The sequence below is a fragment of the Eleutherodactylus coqui genome, chromosome 1, assembly GCF_035609145.1.
Source record: "Eleutherodactylus coqui strain aEleCoq1 chromosome 1, aEleCoq1.hap1, whole genome shotgun sequence".
NCBI lineage: Eukaryota > Metazoa > Chordata > Amphibia > Anura > Eleutherodactylidae > Eleutherodactylus > Eleutherodactylus coqui.
Genome location: NC_089837.1, coordinates 477,273,634 through 477,293,750, shown reverse-complemented (window position 1 = coordinate 477,293,750; position 20,117 = coordinate 477,273,634). Strand labels below are relative to the sequence as shown.

At 43.5% G+C, this 20,117-nt stretch overlaps 1 protein-coding gene across 5 annotated transcripts in view; it reads left to right on the top strand.

Annotated features, from left to right (window-relative positions):
• The window catches only part of RBMS2 (RNA binding motif single stranded interacting protein 2), a 124,239-nt gene extending 107,802 nt beyond the window's left edge, over positions 1-16,437 (top strand). For 4 of the 5 annotated variants that reach the window (XM_066594042.1, XM_066594043.1, XM_066594045.1 and 1 more), the window contains exons 4-14: positions 1,041-1,132; positions 6,055-6,212; positions 6,652-6,731; positions 7,463-7,572; positions 7,659-7,705; positions 7,992-8,085; positions 10,810-10,860; positions 12,198-12,308; positions 13,017-13,094; positions 13,668-13,751; positions 15,811-16,437. In XM_066594042.1, coding sequence (XP_066450139.1) covers positions 1,041-1,132; positions 6,055-6,212; positions 6,652-6,731; positions 7,463-7,572; positions 7,659-7,705; positions 7,992-8,085; positions 10,810-10,860; positions 12,198-12,308; positions 13,017-13,094; positions 13,668-13,739 — 893 coding nt within the window. In that variant the 3' untranslated portion in view covers positions 13,740-13,751; positions 15,811-16,437. The remainder of the gene's footprint in view (positions 1-1,040; positions 1,133-6,054; positions 6,213-6,651; positions 6,732-7,462; positions 7,573-7,658; positions 7,706-7,991; positions 8,086-10,809; positions 10,861-12,197; positions 12,309-13,016; positions 13,095-13,667; positions 13,752-15,810) is intronic. The other variant, XM_066594044.1, reaches the window with a different exon arrangement.
• The last annotated feature ends 3,680 nt before the right edge of the window (positions 16,438-20,117 follow it).

The following is a 20,117-nucleotide window of genomic DNA, read 5'->3' as shown; positions in this document are numbered from 1 at the left end:
TAATTTTTACCACAGGCGTTTCTCCGCATGTAAAATTCGCACATGTGACCGCTGCCATTGAAAAGCATTGGTTCTATCTAGCGCGATCTTGTTTTACGTGCGGAAAAACGCCCGTGCGACTGAGCCCTTAGACCTAACACTGATTTATTTTTGGGGAGGAACTTTCCTTCTTTTTTTTGTGTACATTTTTTGGGTCTATGCTAAGTTTGGCGTTGTGCAGACTCCACTACAGGAATAAGAAGCCTGAAAAAGCTATAATATGATAATAAAAAACACCAGTGAAAAACCTGTGACAGAGATGTTATCAGCAGACAAAACAGTCACCCTTATGAAGGCACTTTGTTCTTGCTCAGTGTGAACAGGAGTCATTCAATCTCTGCTGGTTTACAGTGAATGGAGACGAGCAACCAGAAGAGATCTCCGACCCAATCAGCCTGCATTCAAGCTGTTGCGCCTGTGAAAGCACAGGAACGATCGTCCATGGGATAACCGTTGTGCTCCAAAGCCTGTCCTATGTAAAGGTGCCTTAAGATATCATAGTCTATAACAGCGAACCGGCAGAGTATCGGTCACGATGAGCCCGGAACAATGGCAGCCATACTGAGCCAGACTTGTAACAATCAGAGCAGTGCCACCAAGGTCATAGAACAGTGCTTACTTGCCCAGTTGTATCCTCTACCGGGCACTCCATGTAAAGGCAGAAAAAGAGATAAGTCTTAGCCGGCACGGTTGGTGAGACGTATTTGCGCAAATCTCAGAAGAGCAAGAGAGTTTAGCCTTCACCAGAGCATCACTGCTGTTCTAATTCAGTTGCAAAGTCCATATACAGTTGGCATCCACCATTACCACTTGTCACAGATCTCGCGGACTATACCTTGTGTAGTCCCTACAGAAGTTAATGACTTCATAATTGTGCATTTAGACAGAACTCCTGTTGCACTACTGCCTGATTCTGAGGGCAGGCGAGTAGAGGATGATGTTTGTATGTTTTTCAGTACAGTGGAAATATGAACATTTATGTCTATTTTCTTTATCTATAGGATATGGGTTTGTGGATTTTGATAGTCCTGGCGCTGCCCAAAAGGCTGTTACCGCTCTGAAGGCCACTGGGGTACAAGCTCAAATGGCAAAGGTGAGTCATACAAGAATGTATAACTCAATATCAGCATGAGTTTATGAGACACGGACCTTGTCAAACTAATCAATTAGCTTTTATAAGAAGATGGGTTTTTGTAAGAAGATGTAACGACTTTCCTGAGCGGCTATCTAAAGAATAGTTGTTCCACGTAAAGATATCTTCAAAGTATTACCATTATTAAGACTGTATGCATTGGAAACATCCTGCTCCGCCAGCTTGTCAAAATTCTAGGGATCTTCTAGAAGTTATTTCCTGAAGATAACCCATTAAATAGCCCCCTTCTCCAATAACAGAGCCCCCTGTGATCAGCTGATGGTTGCAGGTCTGGTTCCTGTTAACTCAAGGCCATAAATTTCACATATGACCTCCATATGCCCTAATGCCCTAATTGATAAGGCAACGGCCCTCATTTATTAAGTCAGTATATGGCGTAAACTGTGGCAATTAAAAAAAATTTCAAAACATAATGAGCTCTTTATTTGCCCCCCCCCAAAATGAGAATTTTCTTGGTAATTAAAAAATGGGGCAGGAAAAGTGAGCGTTTAGCTCTTACTAGGTATAGATTTGATTTTCTGACCATTAAATATTCCTAAATATGCCAAATTTATTAAGAGGTGCGCACTTTTTCGTAAATTTTGTGCAGATCACTCCAACTAACTCATTTACTTAGATTGGCATAAGATCTGCCTGTTTTAAAAAAGTTTTCCAAGTTAGTTATTTTATATAGTTTGGGGCTCCCTGTGCCCAAAACTATGTAAAATAAATATACTCACCATGGTGCAGGAAGGCCATTTTGTAGAACCAACACCACTGCATCTGACTAGTGAAATCATGCGACCAGAAGGCCTAGTGACGTCCCTTAAATCTGTCACATGGGCTTCTTATGTAGAAGCCCGAGGCAGTAACATCCCCATTGGGTCTTCTATTGGCTGCAGCTGTCAAGTGTGTTAACAACCCATGTGATCGCTGTAGCACTTGTCAAGAGAGGACCGGAGGATCGGGAGAGCTCAGTTGGGGAGCATCGCTACAGCGTGAGGTGAGTACTAGGTTTATTTTTTTGGTACTCTGCACCCACTGCCGCCAATAACCCCCACTGGCACCAATGTACTTGGAAAACCCCTTTAATAAATGTTGGCCATTGTCTTTAATTTTATTATCCAAAACTTTATTTGCCAGAACTTTTGTAGAACATTAACATCATGTTCTTAAGTTCATCAACCGCAAGATATTACCTCAAACGTAAACCCCAATACCTCATCTACCTCAGGATATAATCTCAACATTATACCCCAATACCCCATGTACCTCAGAATATATCCTCAACAATGTACCTCAATACACCATGTACCTCAGGATATAGTTTTGATAGTATACCCCACCCAATGCTCTATCTACATCAGGATATATCTTCAGCAGCATATCCCAATAGCTCATTCACAGTGCTGGTCAAAACTGTTGCTCCTGTGAAAGCACAGGTATGAAAACGGTAATATTCCAAGTCTTTGTTACAAGGCTTGTCAAAAAGTTGGACATTGACTTGAAGGAATGCTACCTCCCAATAGTATTGTTCCATCTCCCCATTTGTTACTTCTGAAAATAGCGGGGAGCGCAGCAGGGTCACCTGCAGATGAGCTGCAGAACTGCAAATGCACCACAGTCCAAACAGAACTGGGTCCCCCATGTAGACATTCATCTACAGAACTAATGCAGGAATTGGGGTTTGGGGTATGGAGGGTTAACTGGGGCATTCTGGAGATTTGTCGACTATCCCCAGATCCAAATATCAAAAGTAGTATTTATTCACATAAGTTGACACTTAGTGGGGCTCCTTTGGTCCTAATGACATTAGATACTCTCAATGGTATACCTTATACAATCATATGATACACTTCACTTGTTATTTCCCTCAATTCATCCTGCAAAGGTCTGGTGAGTTCTTTCAAAGAAGATAGATGGTCTTCATGTTTCCTGACCTGACTTCCAGTTCTTCCCAAATATGTTCAGTAGGGCTCAGGTCGAGACTTTGTGCAGCCAGTCCAATTGTAGAACATTCATATCCTCAAACCAGCGTAAAACAGCATTGGATTTGTGACAAGGCACGTTGTGTTGTTGGAAGTATTGCTGACCAATCCCAGGGTATTACCACAATGTCAGCAGCACATTATTGTCTAGAATGCTAAGGGAACAACTCTGTATTCATGGTTCTTGCCACTACCACCAACGGATGAGACCAGGCCACGTAAAACATCCCCAGGCCATAACGGAACTTAGATTGTACCTAGAGGGGTTTTCTGCCCACTTTTTCACTGATGACCTATCTTCTCGATAGGCCATCAGAAGTTGATGGATAGGGGTCCGCCGTTTGGGACACCCATCCATCACATGATCGTCCGGCCTACTGTCCAGTGCAGCCATACAAAACTGTTGGCACAACATACTCAGGCACAAGGCATTCCCCAAGCGTCCTCCACACCCAGGTGCCTTCGTCACTCCATAGAATGTTCTTCCATTGCTCAACTGTCCACCATTGTAGACGGGATTGTGCTTTGTGATGGAAAACTTGTGTGCAGTGGCCTAACCCGTATATCCAATAGCGTGCAATTCCCGTCAGAAACTATCGCTGACACCTCTAGGCTTCTGTATCTTTTGTAGCATGGTATAGGACACATGACATGCTAACAAGACACAACGCATTCTACTGATAGGTGGGGTGCAAATACTTTTAGTAGGATAGTGCATAACATGCAAAATACAAAATGTCTTGCAAAAGAACTGCAATAAAATAAGAGAACAAGAAGGAAGCTTAAGTGACAGCATATGTGACAATTGTCATAACCCCAAGGTGTCTGTTCCCACGGAGACTGTCGGTGGCAGCCAGCGCTCTCTAATTTAATAACCCTGTTGCTGTAAATATATATTTATTTTACTAATGCACTTGAAATGCAATATATGTCTTATCAGAGAAAAGAAACGTGTAAGAGATGCTGTAAATTATTAGTGCTCACCATATATTTTTGGCACTGGTTGGTGCTCCTATGCGCCTTTGGAAAGAGAAGAGCTTCGGGGAAGTTCAATATATAGATGGAAATTGAATCAGCTTCCTACATGATAATAATAGGGGCTCTAACTTCTGTTCATCTGCCTGTACACATTAGATTAATGTTAGCAGAATGACAGTCTCATGTGTATAGCGGCTTCCAGGCTGTTCCATAATGGCAGATGTCGGAGAAAATTGACGATCATGCATAATGAATTTCAACATACTCCATCCTTGTTGTGTGGGGAGATAAGCGGCTGTCAGAAGGATCTGGGAGCCGCTTAGCTACCTCTTCCTATTGAATTGTATGTTTATGAGGAGGTCAGAGGAGATAGTCAATGGTTTTTGGCTGACATCTCTTGGACCATGAAGACACTTGGTAGGAATTTACGCCTGCTTGTACGCCAGAATTCTTGTGTTAAGAAGTTGCAAATTTTGTTGCAATCCCCACTTGCAGCAAAATTTGTGACTTTTCTTGTTACTTGTCACTTTTTCACAGAAGAGGGGTGTTGCTCGCCAGGAGGGGGCATGGCCGTCCCGGACCAACAGATTTATATATAATTTGCACCAGAAACTGGTATAAATTATGCCAGAATTCTGCTCAGACCTGGTGTACATTTATATGGAGGTGCCGAGATGTGCCTAATACATGAAGTGGTGTGCGTCACTTCATATATTAGCTTCACTATGTGCTGGGAGAACGTATACTGAGACCGGTGTTGGAAACGCCAGTCGTAGTAAATTTCCCCCAATGTTGAACGATACTGCCAAAGATATAAATATGGCAGAACCAATAACACTTAGGACCCTTTTAAACCAGACGATTGTCAGGCACAGAAGCATTCGAAGCCATCCCAGCAATAATCGCTCATGTGCTTTCATACAGGATCAATCATCGCTCAGTGAATGGAGACAGAACAGACAGGGGATCGTTCCACCCGCCGCCTCCATTCACATTAAACAGGCAGTTAACGCAGGCCATTCATCATTTGATTTTTATGCTTGCATGATCCAAATGGCGAATAAATTATCATTCATCGTTCAGATCGTGTAGGCGCTTACACTAAGCGATTATAGTTCAGATTGCCACAATTCTGCGAGAATCTAAACGCTAATCATTCAGTGTAAAAGGCCCCCAGAATGACTTGTCTGTGGATAGGGGGGTTGAAATTGAAGCCCCATTGATAAGAATTAGGCAAAGAGGAATAGAAGGTTGTCTTGTCCATTGTTAACCCTTTGCAATCCAATTTGTATCCTGGTTTTCCTAGGGGGCTTACTCTTTTTCTGCCGTTATACAACGGCGCTATATGCTGGCTAAAGCCAGTACTGCAGGTGGCATGTTGGATAGACTCCGACAGCAGAGAGGCTGGCAATATACAGTAAGAGAACCCTGGCATCTTCCAACATCGGAGCTGTACAGCCTTAAATCATAATGTCTTTAGACGTCAGACAGTGGATTGGAAAGGGTTAAAAGGGTTGTCCTACTAAATGAAGTTATTCCTTGTTCATAGAATAGAGGATAACTATCTGATTGATAGGGGTCTGATCGCTGACCATGAGAACACAGGTCCCTGAATGATTGGATCAGGAGTCATACATGTCAATGGGACTTCCAGAAATTGCCAAGCACATGTACTCAACTATCTCCATGGTAGACTGCATCACCAATCCATTTGGATCTCTTCAAGACCCCCATGCTCCTAATCCGTTGGAGTCGCAGGCACCCACCACCAGTCAAATAGTCCTCCCTATCTTCTAGATAGGGATAACTTTATTTCCTAGGAAAACCCCTTTTAAGCACTTACTTGCACTGGAAATATATAATTAACCCTTTTCTTTTTTACTTACTGTAGCATCTCTTCTTGCTTTTTATTTACAGCAACAGGAACAAGATCCAACTAACCTGTATATCTCCAACTTACCAGTCAGCATGGATGAACAGGAGCTGGAATCACTCCTGAAACCTTTCGGGCAGGTCATATCCACCCGTATCCTGAGGGATGCTAATGGGACCAGCCGAGGGGTCGGTTTTGCAAGGTAAGAATACAAACTAGTTTAAAGGGAACTTGTCATAACTTTTGAGCCTTACAGGGCTTAAAGGTCAGGGAACAGGGGGGGGGGGGCAGTGTTTGATACTCACTGGGCACCCCATTCCAGCGCTAAGACAGGAAGACTCTTATCAGCAAGCTCTGTATGCAATCTCTCCCATAGAGATAAGTGCAACTCTGCAGGGACACATTGCTGGAACGGAACCACCTGGTATCAAACACTTCCCCCCGGACTCCCCATTCCCCATAATGTAGTTTTTGAGGCCCAGAAGTCACGACGGGTTCCCTTTAATGTATTATTTTCAATATATAAGCTACACAAGCAATCTACAGGCATTAGTCTTGTCAACATATGATAATACAAAGTTACCTGAAGCTCAGCCTCAGGTCTGTTTGCTTAAATAACTAAAATTGTGGATTTTTTACAGGATGGAGTCTACAGAGAAATGTGAAGCTGTGATTTCTCACTTCAATGGCAAATACATGAAAGCGCCACCTGGTGTCCCAGGTAGGTACTTGCATTCAAGTTTAAAGGCCAGGTGCAGAATTACCATGTGTTCGCGTTGCGCCCGAGAGGCTCGAGCCAAATTCACATCAGACAGCAACAGACAGAGCGCACAGACATACATTAGCGTGCCTTATTTCCCATCCACAATACGGATAGGAACAGGACATGAGATGAGTTCTTTCACACGGACCATCAGTAAAAAAAAATGTCAATCTACGTAGCACCCTAGCCTATAATCAATGAACACGGACAGCACATGATCCCAGATATGTGCCAAACTTTATGATTTAACATGATTTACCACCTCAGATGGGTTTCGAAGACATTGACCTAGTAACTGAAGCCTATACTAGTAGCGTCCCCCATCCAGAAGATGGTTGCTTTTAGTAACTCCATTGAATATATGTCTCATGACTGGTGTTACTATAGGGGACACAGAGGATACGGTTGCACCCGGGCCCAGGAGCCTTAGGGGGCCCATAAGGCCTCTCTTCTCCATATAGAGAACCCAATACTGTGAATAAAGCATTATAGTTGGGGGTCTGTTACAGGTTTTGCATTGGGGCCCAGGAGCTTCAAGTTACACCTCTGCGTTAAGGGGTTAAGAGAAGTTGGGGGCCCCAAGATAAAACTGTTGTTCCCAGGCCCATGAGCCTTTAGCTACAACCCTGTTGTATTTGAGTCCACCAATTTATGTCTGTTATTACAATTTTTGTGTCACCCCTTGTCAGCACCCCAGGAGCCCCTACTTTGCAAGTTTGCTGATGGAGGTCAAAAAAAGAGGCAAACCCAGGGGAAGTACATTCAGAATGGACGTGGCTGGCCACGAGAGGGAGAGACGGTAATTTGAGACAAGATTTCAGTTTTCTATCGATCATTTTATGACCAATTCTTATGGTTCTTCCATATTCTCTCTTCATTCATAAGGGTGGAATGACTTTCCCATATGATCCTACGACTGCTCTGCAGAATGGGTAAGATAACAATATTGTACAGTTGGAGCAGTTCTCACTGTCTTTGTGATTGTACTACAGTCCATCATGTCCACCTTATTCCAGGTGACATGAGCAATCATGGCCAGTCTGCAGGAACTTAGAACTTAGTTCTGGTGGACAATCATCTTGCTGCGAATCTCTTATAGTTGTCGCTAGATCCGAAGACCATTGTGTAGAAATAAAACCTTCTTGATTTAAAATGATGTTATCAGCCTTACTGCTAGTCTATTTTTTTTAGGTATTCCAATATTTTTTTATATTTCAGGTTTTACACCACCCCATACAGTATTGCCCCAAATCGGGTGATCGCTCAGGCAGCCCTCTCCCCATACCTGCCATCACCTGTTTCTTCTTATCAGGTAGGAGTTAAGATGAATGGTTAGCCTCATGCTTCACAGGGTATTGTCAAAAACCCATCCAGCACTATATCTCAATACTGGTGTCCTATATTAAAATACCAGTAGCATACTTGAAGAGGAAGACATGGATGATGGATGTGCTACACCAGTGGTTCCAAAACTTTTTCAGCAATGGAGCCCTTTTTGAAGCAAAAGTTCCTGGTGGAGCCTCAAAGTGGGGCAGAGGGTGTGGTCAGGGGAGGGATTAGGGGTGTGGCTTATCGCAAGATATTATTTTGTTATAAAAAGTACAGGGCCGTTTAAAAAAAAACAAAAAAAACAGGGATGACCGCTGGAGCGCTGGATGGGCTATTGATATACATTATATTTAAAGTTAACATCTTGTGGAATTAAATCCTGTACCGCATGTCAATATCCACATGGGTTTTGTGCAGAGTATGGATGAGATTTTCAAAATCTCTTCTACTTTGCTGCTACAGCTACTGTAAATTCTGTAGCAAATCCAGCCTTTGTAGTAATAGGGACCCCATAATGGTGGCCCCAGTTGTAATCGCGTGCCCTATTATGGTCCCAGAAGCAATAGCGGCCCTTATTGCATCCCCAGTAGTAATAGCTGACCCCTATTGCGTCCCTAGTAGTAATAGCTGACCCTTATTGCTGCCCCAGTAGTAATAGCTGACCCCTGTTGCTGCCCCAGTAGTAATAGCTGACCTCTATTGCTGCCCCAGTAGTAATAGCTAACCCCTATTGCGTCCCCAGTAGTAATAGCTGACCCCTATTGCGTCCCCAGTAGTAATAGCTGACCCTTATTGCTGCCAAAGTAGTAATAGCTGACCCCTATTGCATCTCCAGTAGTAATAGCTGACTCCTATTGCGTCCCCAGTAGTAATAGCTGACCCCTATTGCGTCCCCAGTAGTAATAGCTTACCCTTATTGCTGCCAAAGTAGTAATAGCTGACCCCTATTGCATCTCTAGTAGTAATAGCTGACCCCTATTGCTGCCCCAGTAGTAATAGCTGACCCCTATTGTGTCCCCAGTAGTAGTAGCTGACCCCTATTGCGTCCCCAGTAGTAATAGCTGACCCCTATTGCATGTCTAGTAGTAATAGCTGACCCCTATTGTGTCCCCAGTAGTAATAGCTGACCCCTATTGCTGCCCCAGTAGTAATAGCTGACCCCTATTGTGTCCCCAGTAGTAATAGCTGACCCCTATTGCTGCCCCAGTAGTAATAGCTGACCCCTATTGCATCTCTAGTAGTAATAGCTGACCCCTATTGTGTCCCCAGTAGTAATAGCTGACCCCTATTGCGTCCCCAGTAGTAATAGCTGACCCCTATTGCGTCCCCAGTAGTAATAGCTAACCCCTGTTGCCCCCCCAGTAGTAATAGCTGACCCCTATTGCTGCCCCAGTAGTAATAGCTGACCCCTATTGCGTCCCCAGTAGTAATAGCTGACCCCTATTGCGTCCCCAGTAGTAATAGCTGACCCTTATTGCTGCCCCAGTAGTAATAGCTGACCCTTATTGCTGCCCCAGTAGTAATAGCTGACCCCTATTGCATCTCCAGTAGTAATAGCTGACCCCTATTGCATCTCCAGTAGTAATAGCTGACCCCTTTTGCAGCCCCAGTAGCAATAGGGTTCCCCATTGCCACCCCCGCCATTGGTCCCCGCTCTACTCAGCACTGCAGCAGTGTCCGGACAGGAAATGTCAAACAGGACTTGCAGTGGCATAGCAACGCTGATCACATGACTGGAGCCGGCTTACGTGATCCGCTTTGATATACTATCGCACGTCCTATTCTTCACTAGAGCCTGTCCAAACACTGCTACATGGTGAGCAGAGCGGGGACCTAGACCCTCGGTCGGAGCCACTGACTGCCGCTCACGGAGCCCCAAGGGCTCCATGGGGCACAGTTTGGGAAACGCCGCGCTACATGATGGTGGCACTGCAGAGGTATTGCTCCTTCTACGTTATTTGCATATTACCCAGTGGAGCATGGATGGCCTTATAAGTCTCCTCACTCACCTTCTTGGAGCTCTCCCTAAGGAGAGATGTTACCGCTCCCAACCCACGTCATAGGACTCTCACTAGCCAAGCTAGGATCCTACTGCACACTGATGAGGGGTAAAAACCCTGAAACAGCTGTCTGTGTGTAGATTCTGGCTTGGTTTTAAATTCCCAATCATTGCTCTACAGACATGTATAAAGGGTCAAGCAGAGGTTTTGTTCCATCTTCCTTATTTGCATATTACCCAGAGGAGCATGAATGGCCTTATAAGTCTCCTCACTCACCTTCTTGGTGCTCTCCCTAAGGAGAGATGTTACCTCTCCTGACCTACGATGGTATAGCACTAGCTCCAGAACATGGCTTTCAATTTTGTGTTGTGGCCCCTGTAAGAGATGGAGAATAAAACCCAATTGCAAAGTTGAAGAGTAACGTGAGTTTCCACATCTCTCGAAGTCCCTTGAGACTGTTGCTATGACTGAAGTAACGAAAGCGTACTCAATGTTTCCGTCTCCTACTACGATACAAGTATGGGGCCGTCGTTGGAGCCTATAGAGTCTTTGTCCATCCATACCTTCCTATTCAAGTACCTTAGTGTTATTTCATTACAGAACACTAGTATTGCGATATAGCACTGGATCAATCTTCTTGACTACAACCTGTAGAACATCTAGAGATGTTAACAAGACTTATAGACTTTGTATTGGCTTATTTGTAGGTTCACAATCCTTCCTGGATGCATCATCAGTCTTACCTCATGCAGCCTGCAGTAAGTAAATTTTCGCTTCTCATGTCTGATACCAAAGCAGCGACTTCTGAATTCTGACTTTGCTCTACTACGACAAATGTTATGTCAATGGAGTTTATACTAGGAATCCTAGCCTAGTGTGGGCCTAAAGCTTTTGGAAGGTTCTGACTCCCCTTGGGAAGATCCAGCTTGTATAGGGATTCTTTCAGGCAATGCTCCCTGGGAAAAAAGTAATCAAATTAGCTCCTCCTGAAAGACGATATATGTCTCTCTGGTGCCACCTATAGGTAGTTACCCTGTAAGTTACTGTATAGGGGTTGTACTAGAATTAACTTTAATCATGTATCTATAGCATATGCCATAAACGTCTAATCAGTAGAAGTCTCATGTCTAAGACGCCCACCTATCCCGAGACTGAGGGTCACATTTCCCCTTTTTCCTCACCGCAGGCTAGCTGCCCCCCCCCTACAGTGAGGGCAAGATTGAATGTAGTAGTGGTTGTACACGTGCGGTGTCACTCTATTCATTTTCAATGGGACTGCCGAAGATAGCTGAGTAAGGGGAACTTGGCTATTTCCATCAGCTCCAGTGAAATGAATGGAGCAGCGATCGCGCATGTGCAGCCATCGCTCCCCATTCGGTCTGCCATCAGTGCGAGTAGGAGAATCAACCCCATAGTGCTGAGAAGGCAGGAACACAGGTCCCACATGCGCGGGATCGGGGGGGAGATATCAGTTATATGACCCTCACCGATCACTCCTGTGTATAGGTGCCAATAGTTAATTCTGGTATAACCCTTTTAAAGAGCCTAAGAACATAACTAAGGATATCCGCCCAACTACAAACACCCATCACTGTTGATTTAGAGTTCTTGCTCCTCATTAGTACAGAATAGGGTTCTTTTCGGTTGGGTTAGTGAGATGCCTTTTGATGCAGCTCTTGGAAAGTACTGTTTTTCCTTGCCGACCTACAGCTGGTGTAGGAAGGAAGTGTAAAGACAAAGTGAAGCATAGTCCTATGTATTAAAGGTGCCACAGAGGTTAACTTGAATGCAGCTGTGCAAGAACAAAAAGAAGGGACTTTGTTCTCTTCATTCTTGGAATGAACAGGGGGTCCCAGAGGTCGGACTACCACTGATCCTAATGTCACGGCATAACCTAGCGATGCATCATAACAATAAAAGGAGGAAATACCCTTTTAATCTGGATCATTTGCTATCCCAACTGCCTTCAAATGAGGATTCTATAAAATGTAAAGTTTACGGGGGTGACAGTCACTGATCTTGAGTGTAGAGGTAAGATTACAAGACTTTTTGGTTTTGTGCACTACATGCATTAAACCTTAATTATGGTTTCTAGGGAACTGTCCTCACTCCCACTATGGACCATGCTATCTCCATCCAGCCTGCTTCCATGATGGGACCTCTGACTCAGCAGCTGGGACACTTGTCACTGGGGAGCACGGGAGCGGTAAGGAATTCCTATTAAAGCATACCTAACTTTTCAGATGACTTTACAGAATAAACTGCCATGTGTGTGTGTACACAAGGGATAACACTTTCTGGCTATTATGACATGTATCCTGTATTTTTCCCCATCTTCCCCTCTGCTTTGTGTATATCTGATTCTCAGTCCTCTCAGAACTAGTGGGAAAAGTCTGGCTGTGTGTGCTGTGTTCTATTGACTGTACATAGGGAACTATAGATTCTGGTCTCTAAATGTCTAGAATGCACACACACAAACATAAAAGTAGGTTGTACTGCAGTGTTCAACAAGAGTGAACAGTAGAGGTATGACTTCTGTAAAACACAGTGAACAGCAGCTTACTATTAACTTACATCAGTGTCTGTGTGAGTCTGTCCTTTCCTCCTTTTTCCCTCTGCTTTCCATACATTTCAATGAGAGTGGTAACTCATCCCCTTTCCCACATGTGTTCCTATCAGTCATTTGGAAGGGAGACTCCTAGTGGTCAGCACTTTAAATGGATTTTTCAGCATAAATTTTAGGTAAATAAAGTATATAGTGATCACATTGGCTGTCATATAAGCACAAGTTGTGTGAAAAGTTAGTGACCATTTAAGTGAAGTAACAAGTTCCTAAATCTAGTTTATCGAGTTTATAAACCAAAGCTGCGTAATCTAAATCCTAATAACTTTTCACTTTCACTTTTTCTTCTAGTATATGCCAGCTGCAGCCGCTATGCAGGGGGCTTATATCCCCCAGTACCCGTCCGTGCCTTCTACTGTCTCCATAGAGGTGAGGAACGAGCATGTGTAGGATGCTATGATAGAGTTATCAGCGTGTCTTATATCTTATGTTCATACAGTACCTAGTGTCCCATTGTACCTACAGTGATCCATAAGACCTTTTTGGATTTTTTTAAGATCTTTATTCCAATTCTTTCCAGTACTTTTGAATTGTTTTTCTATAATATCTAGAGATGAGCGAGTATACTCGCTAAAGGCAATTGCTCGAGCGAGCATTGCCTTTAGCGAGTATCTCCCCGCTTGAGACGGAAGGTTCGGGTGCCGGCGCGGGGGAGCGGTGAGTAGCGGCAGTCAGCAGGAGGGAGCGGGGGGGGGAGAGAGGGAGAGAGAGATCTCCCCTCCGTTCCGCCCCGCTCTCCCCCGCAGCTCCCTGCCCGCTGCCGGCACCCGAACCTTCCGTCTCGAGCGGGAAGATACTCGCTAAAGGCAATGCTCGCTCGAGCAATCGCCTTTAGCGAGTATACTCGCTCATCTCTAATAATATCATTAATGTTTTCCGTGTTAATGGGTGAAGTAGGGCATGCTACATGACAGACAGCTCCTAATAATTTGTTTTGCTCAGGAGAGCAGCGGGCAGCCTCAACAAGTTGCCGTGGAAACCACCACAGAACACGCCGCTTATTCGTACCAGTGAAATAAAGTGCAGGTAAGAACAAAGATGCCAAGTGGTGACGCTTCCAGTAGGAGGTAAAGGGAAGAGCGGTATAGACATAGCGGACAGTGATCTACAGACCCTGGTGAACGAGGAGCCGTCGGCCCCATAAGCGTCGAGAATCGAAAAATTGATGTTAGTGATCTTGTTTTGGGTTTTATACCCTCTTCCGTGTTATTTTACGCCTTTGTATTTGGCTGCGCACCTGAAGCATGCAATACGAAAAGATAATGGGATGACGCTGGAGGTATTTGACCTTTATATATTAAGTCATGGGAAAAGAAAAAAGTACACGAGAGGTACGGCTTTACGACTGGTATTTATTTATATAGCGCCAACATCTTCCGTAGCAAAGTACAATACGGGACGTTGCACAGGTAACTACATAAAAATGCCTGTACACTTATGCAAAACACTCTCTTTATAAGCATACGATGGAACAATCTAAAGGTAAGTATAGAGAGAACAGCGTTACTAAATATGGACATTTTTGGATATATACCGCATACATATAAAAAAAAAAACTACAAATCCTCAAAATCAATAATAATGCAAAAACTTCCATAGTACAAGAAAAGCAAAGAAAAAGAAGGAACAGAAGGCAACGAATAAAAAATATATATATTAAACAAAATAGGGGAATCCTCGAGGCCGAACGGATCCATCTTATGGCGGAACTGAATTGACCATAATGGGATCCGGTCGGTTTTCACTCAGCTGCACGACATTTTACCGGAAGAGAAAGCCCTACATACAGCGTGATTTCTTCCGGTATTTTGTGCCGTATCTGCAACGGGAACTCTGAACTGATTTTAGCACAGATGTGAAGGCAACCTAATGAATGGCAAAGTATAAGAAATTGTATACAGATTCTACTGCTTACCCCAACTCATGGTGACAACTAGAGATGAGCGAGCGCACTCGTTTAGGGCGATTTCGCAATCGAGCACCGCTTTTTTCGAGTAACTGACTACTCGGGCGAAAAGATTCGGGGGGCGCCGGGGGTGAGCGGGGGGTTGCAGAGGGGAGTGGGGGGGAGAGAGAGAGACCCCCCCTGTTCCCCACTGCTACCCCCCGCTTCACCACGCCGCCCCTCGGCGCCCCCTGAATCTTTTCGCCCGAGTAGTCAGTTACTTGAAAAAAGCTGTGCTCGATTGCGAAATCGCCCTAAACGAGTATGTTCACTCATCTCTAGTGACAACCCAGTGGAGATGCTGGGCACCCAAAAACAAGAACGCCCCGAATTGATTTTTTCTGACTCCAAGAGGTAAAAAGAAATACTAAATAATAATAATATTATTCTTATAAGAAGCCAGACTTGATAAAGCCAAGGTTTTACAGAGTGCATGTTGCCCTGGAGGGCTTGGCATGTCCATTAGAGATGAGCGAGCGTACTCGCTAAGGCAAACTACTCGAGCGAGTAGTGCCTTATGCGAGTACCTGCCCGCTCGTCTCAAAAGATTAAGGTGCAGGCGGGGGGCGGCGGGAAGGAACGGGGGGGAGATCTCTCTCTCATTCTCTCCTCCCCGCTCCTCCCTGCTCACTCCCACAACTCACCGCTCTCCCCCGCCGGCACCCGAATCTTTAGAGACAAGCGGGCAGGTACTCGCATAAGGCACTACTCGCTCGAGTAGTTTGCCTTAGCAAGTACGCTCCCTTATCTCTAATGTCTATATATTACCCAGGCATTGATGTTATTGAGAATTGTGCAATATCTCATTCCACCTGCAGGGTCGCTGTAGGGAAATTGAACACTTATAACTTGGGTTTCCTACCTTGAGGTCAGGTTATGATCATAGAAAGCCTCCTAACAAAGCGGAGTTGTTCAGAGGCGACCATGTGCACCTCATCCTATAATAGCCTCACCCTACAATGGGTCCATGTGCTGCCCGTGAAATACACGGACAAAACGCGGACAGAAAATACTCCCCTCTGACTGAAGCCTAAAGCATTATATTAACGGTGGGGGACATTTCTGTACGTACTTTCAGTTTCTGCTCACTTGAGGGTTTCATTCTGGATTTCTACTGAAATAGTTTCATTTCTTCCTCAGGTTCACACGTGAATACGAGTCAGCCCAGGAAGTAACCGGATGGAGAGCTGCAGGGCTGAACATGAGGCTTTACTCAATAATGGGAATAACTGAAAAAAAAGGAAAAAAACAGAAATAAACACGCTGGGGGGATGAATGAAGAAAAAAATATTTTTCTTTCTTTCTTTTGCAAAGAAGCATTTTTACTGCAATAAACTTTAAAACTTCCAAGGAACCAAAGCAGCTAGAAAAAGAGAACTCAAGAAACCTAACGAAAACCAGAACAGACTTTCAAAACCTCGACTGAGAAATACAATAAAAACAACAAAAAAAAATCGAAAAAGAACAAAAAAAAGGAAAAAAAATTCTAAAAACTAAAAAAAAAAAATCCAACAAAGCATAAAAACAAATTCTATTTTAATAAGAAGATTTTTTTTGTCATTTTTTTACCGTAGAATATTTTTTTTTTAATTTTTATTTAAATGCGTGACATACAAGAAAAAAAGCGCAGCACCAGGACATAAGCGGCGAACCGTATGCGAAACAGAGACTGCAATGGGGAAGTTGCAATTTTGCTGCCTGACACCATTTTATTTTATTTTTTTTTTTAAAGGACTGTGTGGCTGTTTTTTTATTTGTTAATTTTTTGGGGCGGGTAAGGGCTGGGGGGGAGGGGAAAGGAGGGGCGGAAGTGATATGCAAAAACATTTTTGGAAGGTGATTTTTATTTTTTTTTGTTTGCATTTTTGTCTGTGCTTTTTTTTTTTTTAATTCCTGTCACCAATATTGACTATATTTTCCAAAAATGGAAGCCATGGCAAATAGGCCCAGAAATGCAAAACGGATGCCAACATTTTAAGGACTAATTTCTTCTAGGATTGTGAGGAGGACTAAAGAGAAATCGGAAGGATTTAACAGACGAGTAAGGCTAGGGCAACACGGCGACACATTGATGTCGGTGGTGAAAATGTCTCCTGCGACCAGAGGTCAATCCAGTTGGACTTCTGCGACTGCTGTGACACAATCGCAGCAGGTCACAAAGCAACACCATTGGCAATCATTGTATGCGATTTCCATGTTGCCGTGTAGCCCTGGTTGCAGACTGCGCAGCCCATTCATAAAAACGTATTATTCAGAAGTAGACCTTGATACAAGCATAGTGTTTAATACAAAGGTGCACATACATCGTTACTAACTTCGAGCTGGTATCACGGCAGCTGTGCGGTCTGTACTGAGATATGCTGGCCTTCATGGAAAAACCAACCTTATAGAGCCTCAAACAATTAATATCTACTTGTTTTTAATATTTGTATAATTTTCCCGCATCTTGTTTAAATGGTAATGCCATCAAAATTAAAGGGGTTTTCCAGGAAAATACTATTGATGAGCTATCCTATGCGTCAGCTCCTGTGTAGTGGCCGGCGCTTGTTATTATAGGTGCAATCTTCATTAAAATCAATGAGAGTTACACCTGCAGTTACAAGTGTCGGCCACTAAACGGTGTCCGGAGCAGTAGCTTCCACTCTATACCCAGTGGCGGGGCTGACAGCAAATGCCCAGTCAGCTGATCGACTGGGGTCCTAAGTGGCGAATCAACCATAGATGACATCCTGAGGATCGCTCATCAACAGTATTTCCCTGGAAAATGCCTTGAAGAGTGCCTTTACGCGTTGCGGGAAAATCCGCAGTGGAAAAGTTTACTGTCAAAGTGAATGGGTTTAAAGCAAATACCGTTCACACGTAGAGTTAAAAAAAAAAAAAACACTACAGATTTTCTACTGTAACTCTAACCTGCGGATCTCAAACAAATCTGTAGCGTTTCCGCAACGTGTAAAGGCACCCTTGGAACATTTTCCCATGAGCAAAATATGGCTGCAAGTCTCAATCCAATGATGGGTCTAATGACCCAAGCTAATAGCATCATAGGGATCTACAATGTGGTTAGTTCTACGCATTAGACCAACAGTTGCGCTGGGATTTGCACCCATATCGCAGGCGCAAAAGTCAATTCTGCTCATGTGAACCGAACTTTAGAGCGACTTTTAAAGTGTGTTATCTGCAGTTGCTAAGATATCAGAATCGGTCTGTTTTCACATAAGAATCATTCGGAATCCTAGCGAAGGGTTAGATTATCCTCCTGCAAGACACAAGTACTAAAATATCATCCCCCTTACCACACTGACTGTAGGGAAATACAACCCATGTCTGTTTCGGAGACTTCCCAGAGACCCGACAACGTGATTTTGTGATATTGATAATTGCTGATAACCGCGCAGACAGCTATACTTTCACGTTTGTAATGAAACCCATGTAAGATATGAACCCATTTTGCATACATTGTACATTATTCTGGCAGACTAATGACATAGGAGAAGGATGCGCTTAAAAATAGCAGAGTAGAATTTAAAGGGGTTTTTGGGGGGTAAATATTACTCTTTCTTCATCCGAGCGACTTTGTCGCTTCAATCAGTTGATTGTCAGGCATCCTTAGCGTCAAAGAACTAGTAATGACCTATATCACTTCAGTCTATACTAGGCGCAGCACCGTACATTGTATAGTGGCTGTGCCTGGTATTTCAGCTCAATCCCATTCACTAAAATAGGGCTGAGCTCCTCTAAGGTCATGTGACTCATGAATGTGACATTACTGGCCTGAGAAGAGGCCCAAGCACTGCGGCCTCTTCAATCAGCTGATCGGTGGGGATCCTGAGTGACGAACCCCACCAATCAAGTATTGATGTCCCAAGGATAGGTCACCAATAGTGTAGTACATGCACACAAACGTTTTGCCGTTCGATTTTCGGACTGAAGAATTTGGTCCCACTAATTTGAGTTGGGTGTATGCACATGGGCTTTTTTTTACTCTGACTGGTAGTCCCAGTAAAAAAAACAATCGCAGCATGTCCCACTCTTGTAAATGTGTGATCCCTTGCACATCAGACACCATGTCCGTGTGCTGTTCGATGCAAGCTGTGCCCGAGAAACATGGGGGCAACTTTTTTTTAGTCCGTGTACATGTGCCCTAATACTAATAATTGCCCCTACATGAACCACATAGAATACTATTCTGCTTCCTCAGATCTACATCGTTCGGCACCTTCTCCGTTTTCTTTGCCATGCTTTATACACCTACATAAGAATGGTTTTTGTTCTGTGAGTTTCTGATGGCTCCCCCTAGTGGTGTGGAAGAACAGGTTTCTAAAGATTCCAGATTTTAGTTGGTGCTTTTTTCTGGATGAGGTTTTTATCTGTAGGTCTACTTCAAGGCCGGAGCTACACAGTCTTCCTGAAAGTTTTCTAAGTTTCCAAAGATCAGAAAGAATTTTTGCTGCGTAAACGTGATCATCAGGAGCTAAATAAAATATTAAAGCCTTGGGCAGAACATGAAGGGCCGGATAGAACCAGTTCCTTGTCCTCATTATATGCAGTTTGGTACAATCAGTCCCATCCAGGATTAGTTTTTGGGTCCTAATTGGTTTCAATTTTCTCACTATCTAATGTACAGAAAAGTCGAGCTTTTTAAGGAGGAAGTTTCCCCCTTTTGTTGGTATTAATTGTACAGAACCTATTTCTAGGGCTGCTTGTGAGGCTTCTGATAGGTCTTTATTTCTTGACATGGTGTAATGTATATAGAAATGTCCAGGGCATTGCGGTTTAGGTCAGCTTATTTTTTGTTGTTTTTTTTTTTCAATGAATTGAGAATAATTTGAAGAAACAGCAACTTGTTGGGATATCATGATCACCAAATTAAATGGCCGTAGGGAAAGGATTAAGACAGTCACTGATTCACACCGTGATCCGTTTTGGTTACGGGAATTTTTTGCATGTCATATTGTATTCATTTCATATTTTTTAAGTTGTTTTAAAAGGTAAAAGATGAATAAATCATTTTATTTTTTTGTATGAATTGGACAACTTCAGTAGGCTTGGCAAACTAGCTTCAAATTCACTTTTGTCTTTGTTTTGACTATGTTTGGGACCCCCAGCATCCCTAAAGGACCTTTTCCACCAGACGAAATTAGGATGTACAGATATTTCTGTGTCACAATGTTGTCACTATGGGGCTTGAATTCCGCAGCTGTTAGAATACACGTCTTTACTTCAAAACCACAAGATTAAATCGTGTGGACGTCTTGCGGAATTGTTATTGTGGATGTCTATCCTAAGCAAGATGTAATTCCGTAGATAAAGCCTGCGGAATAAAACACAAGAAATTCCACAAAATGTTCAGTAAAACGCATTCTGCAACAAAATCCACACTAATTGGCACTAATTGGCTCTATTTCTGGAAGGGAGTAGTCATTTTTTCCCCAATCCTCTATAACCCA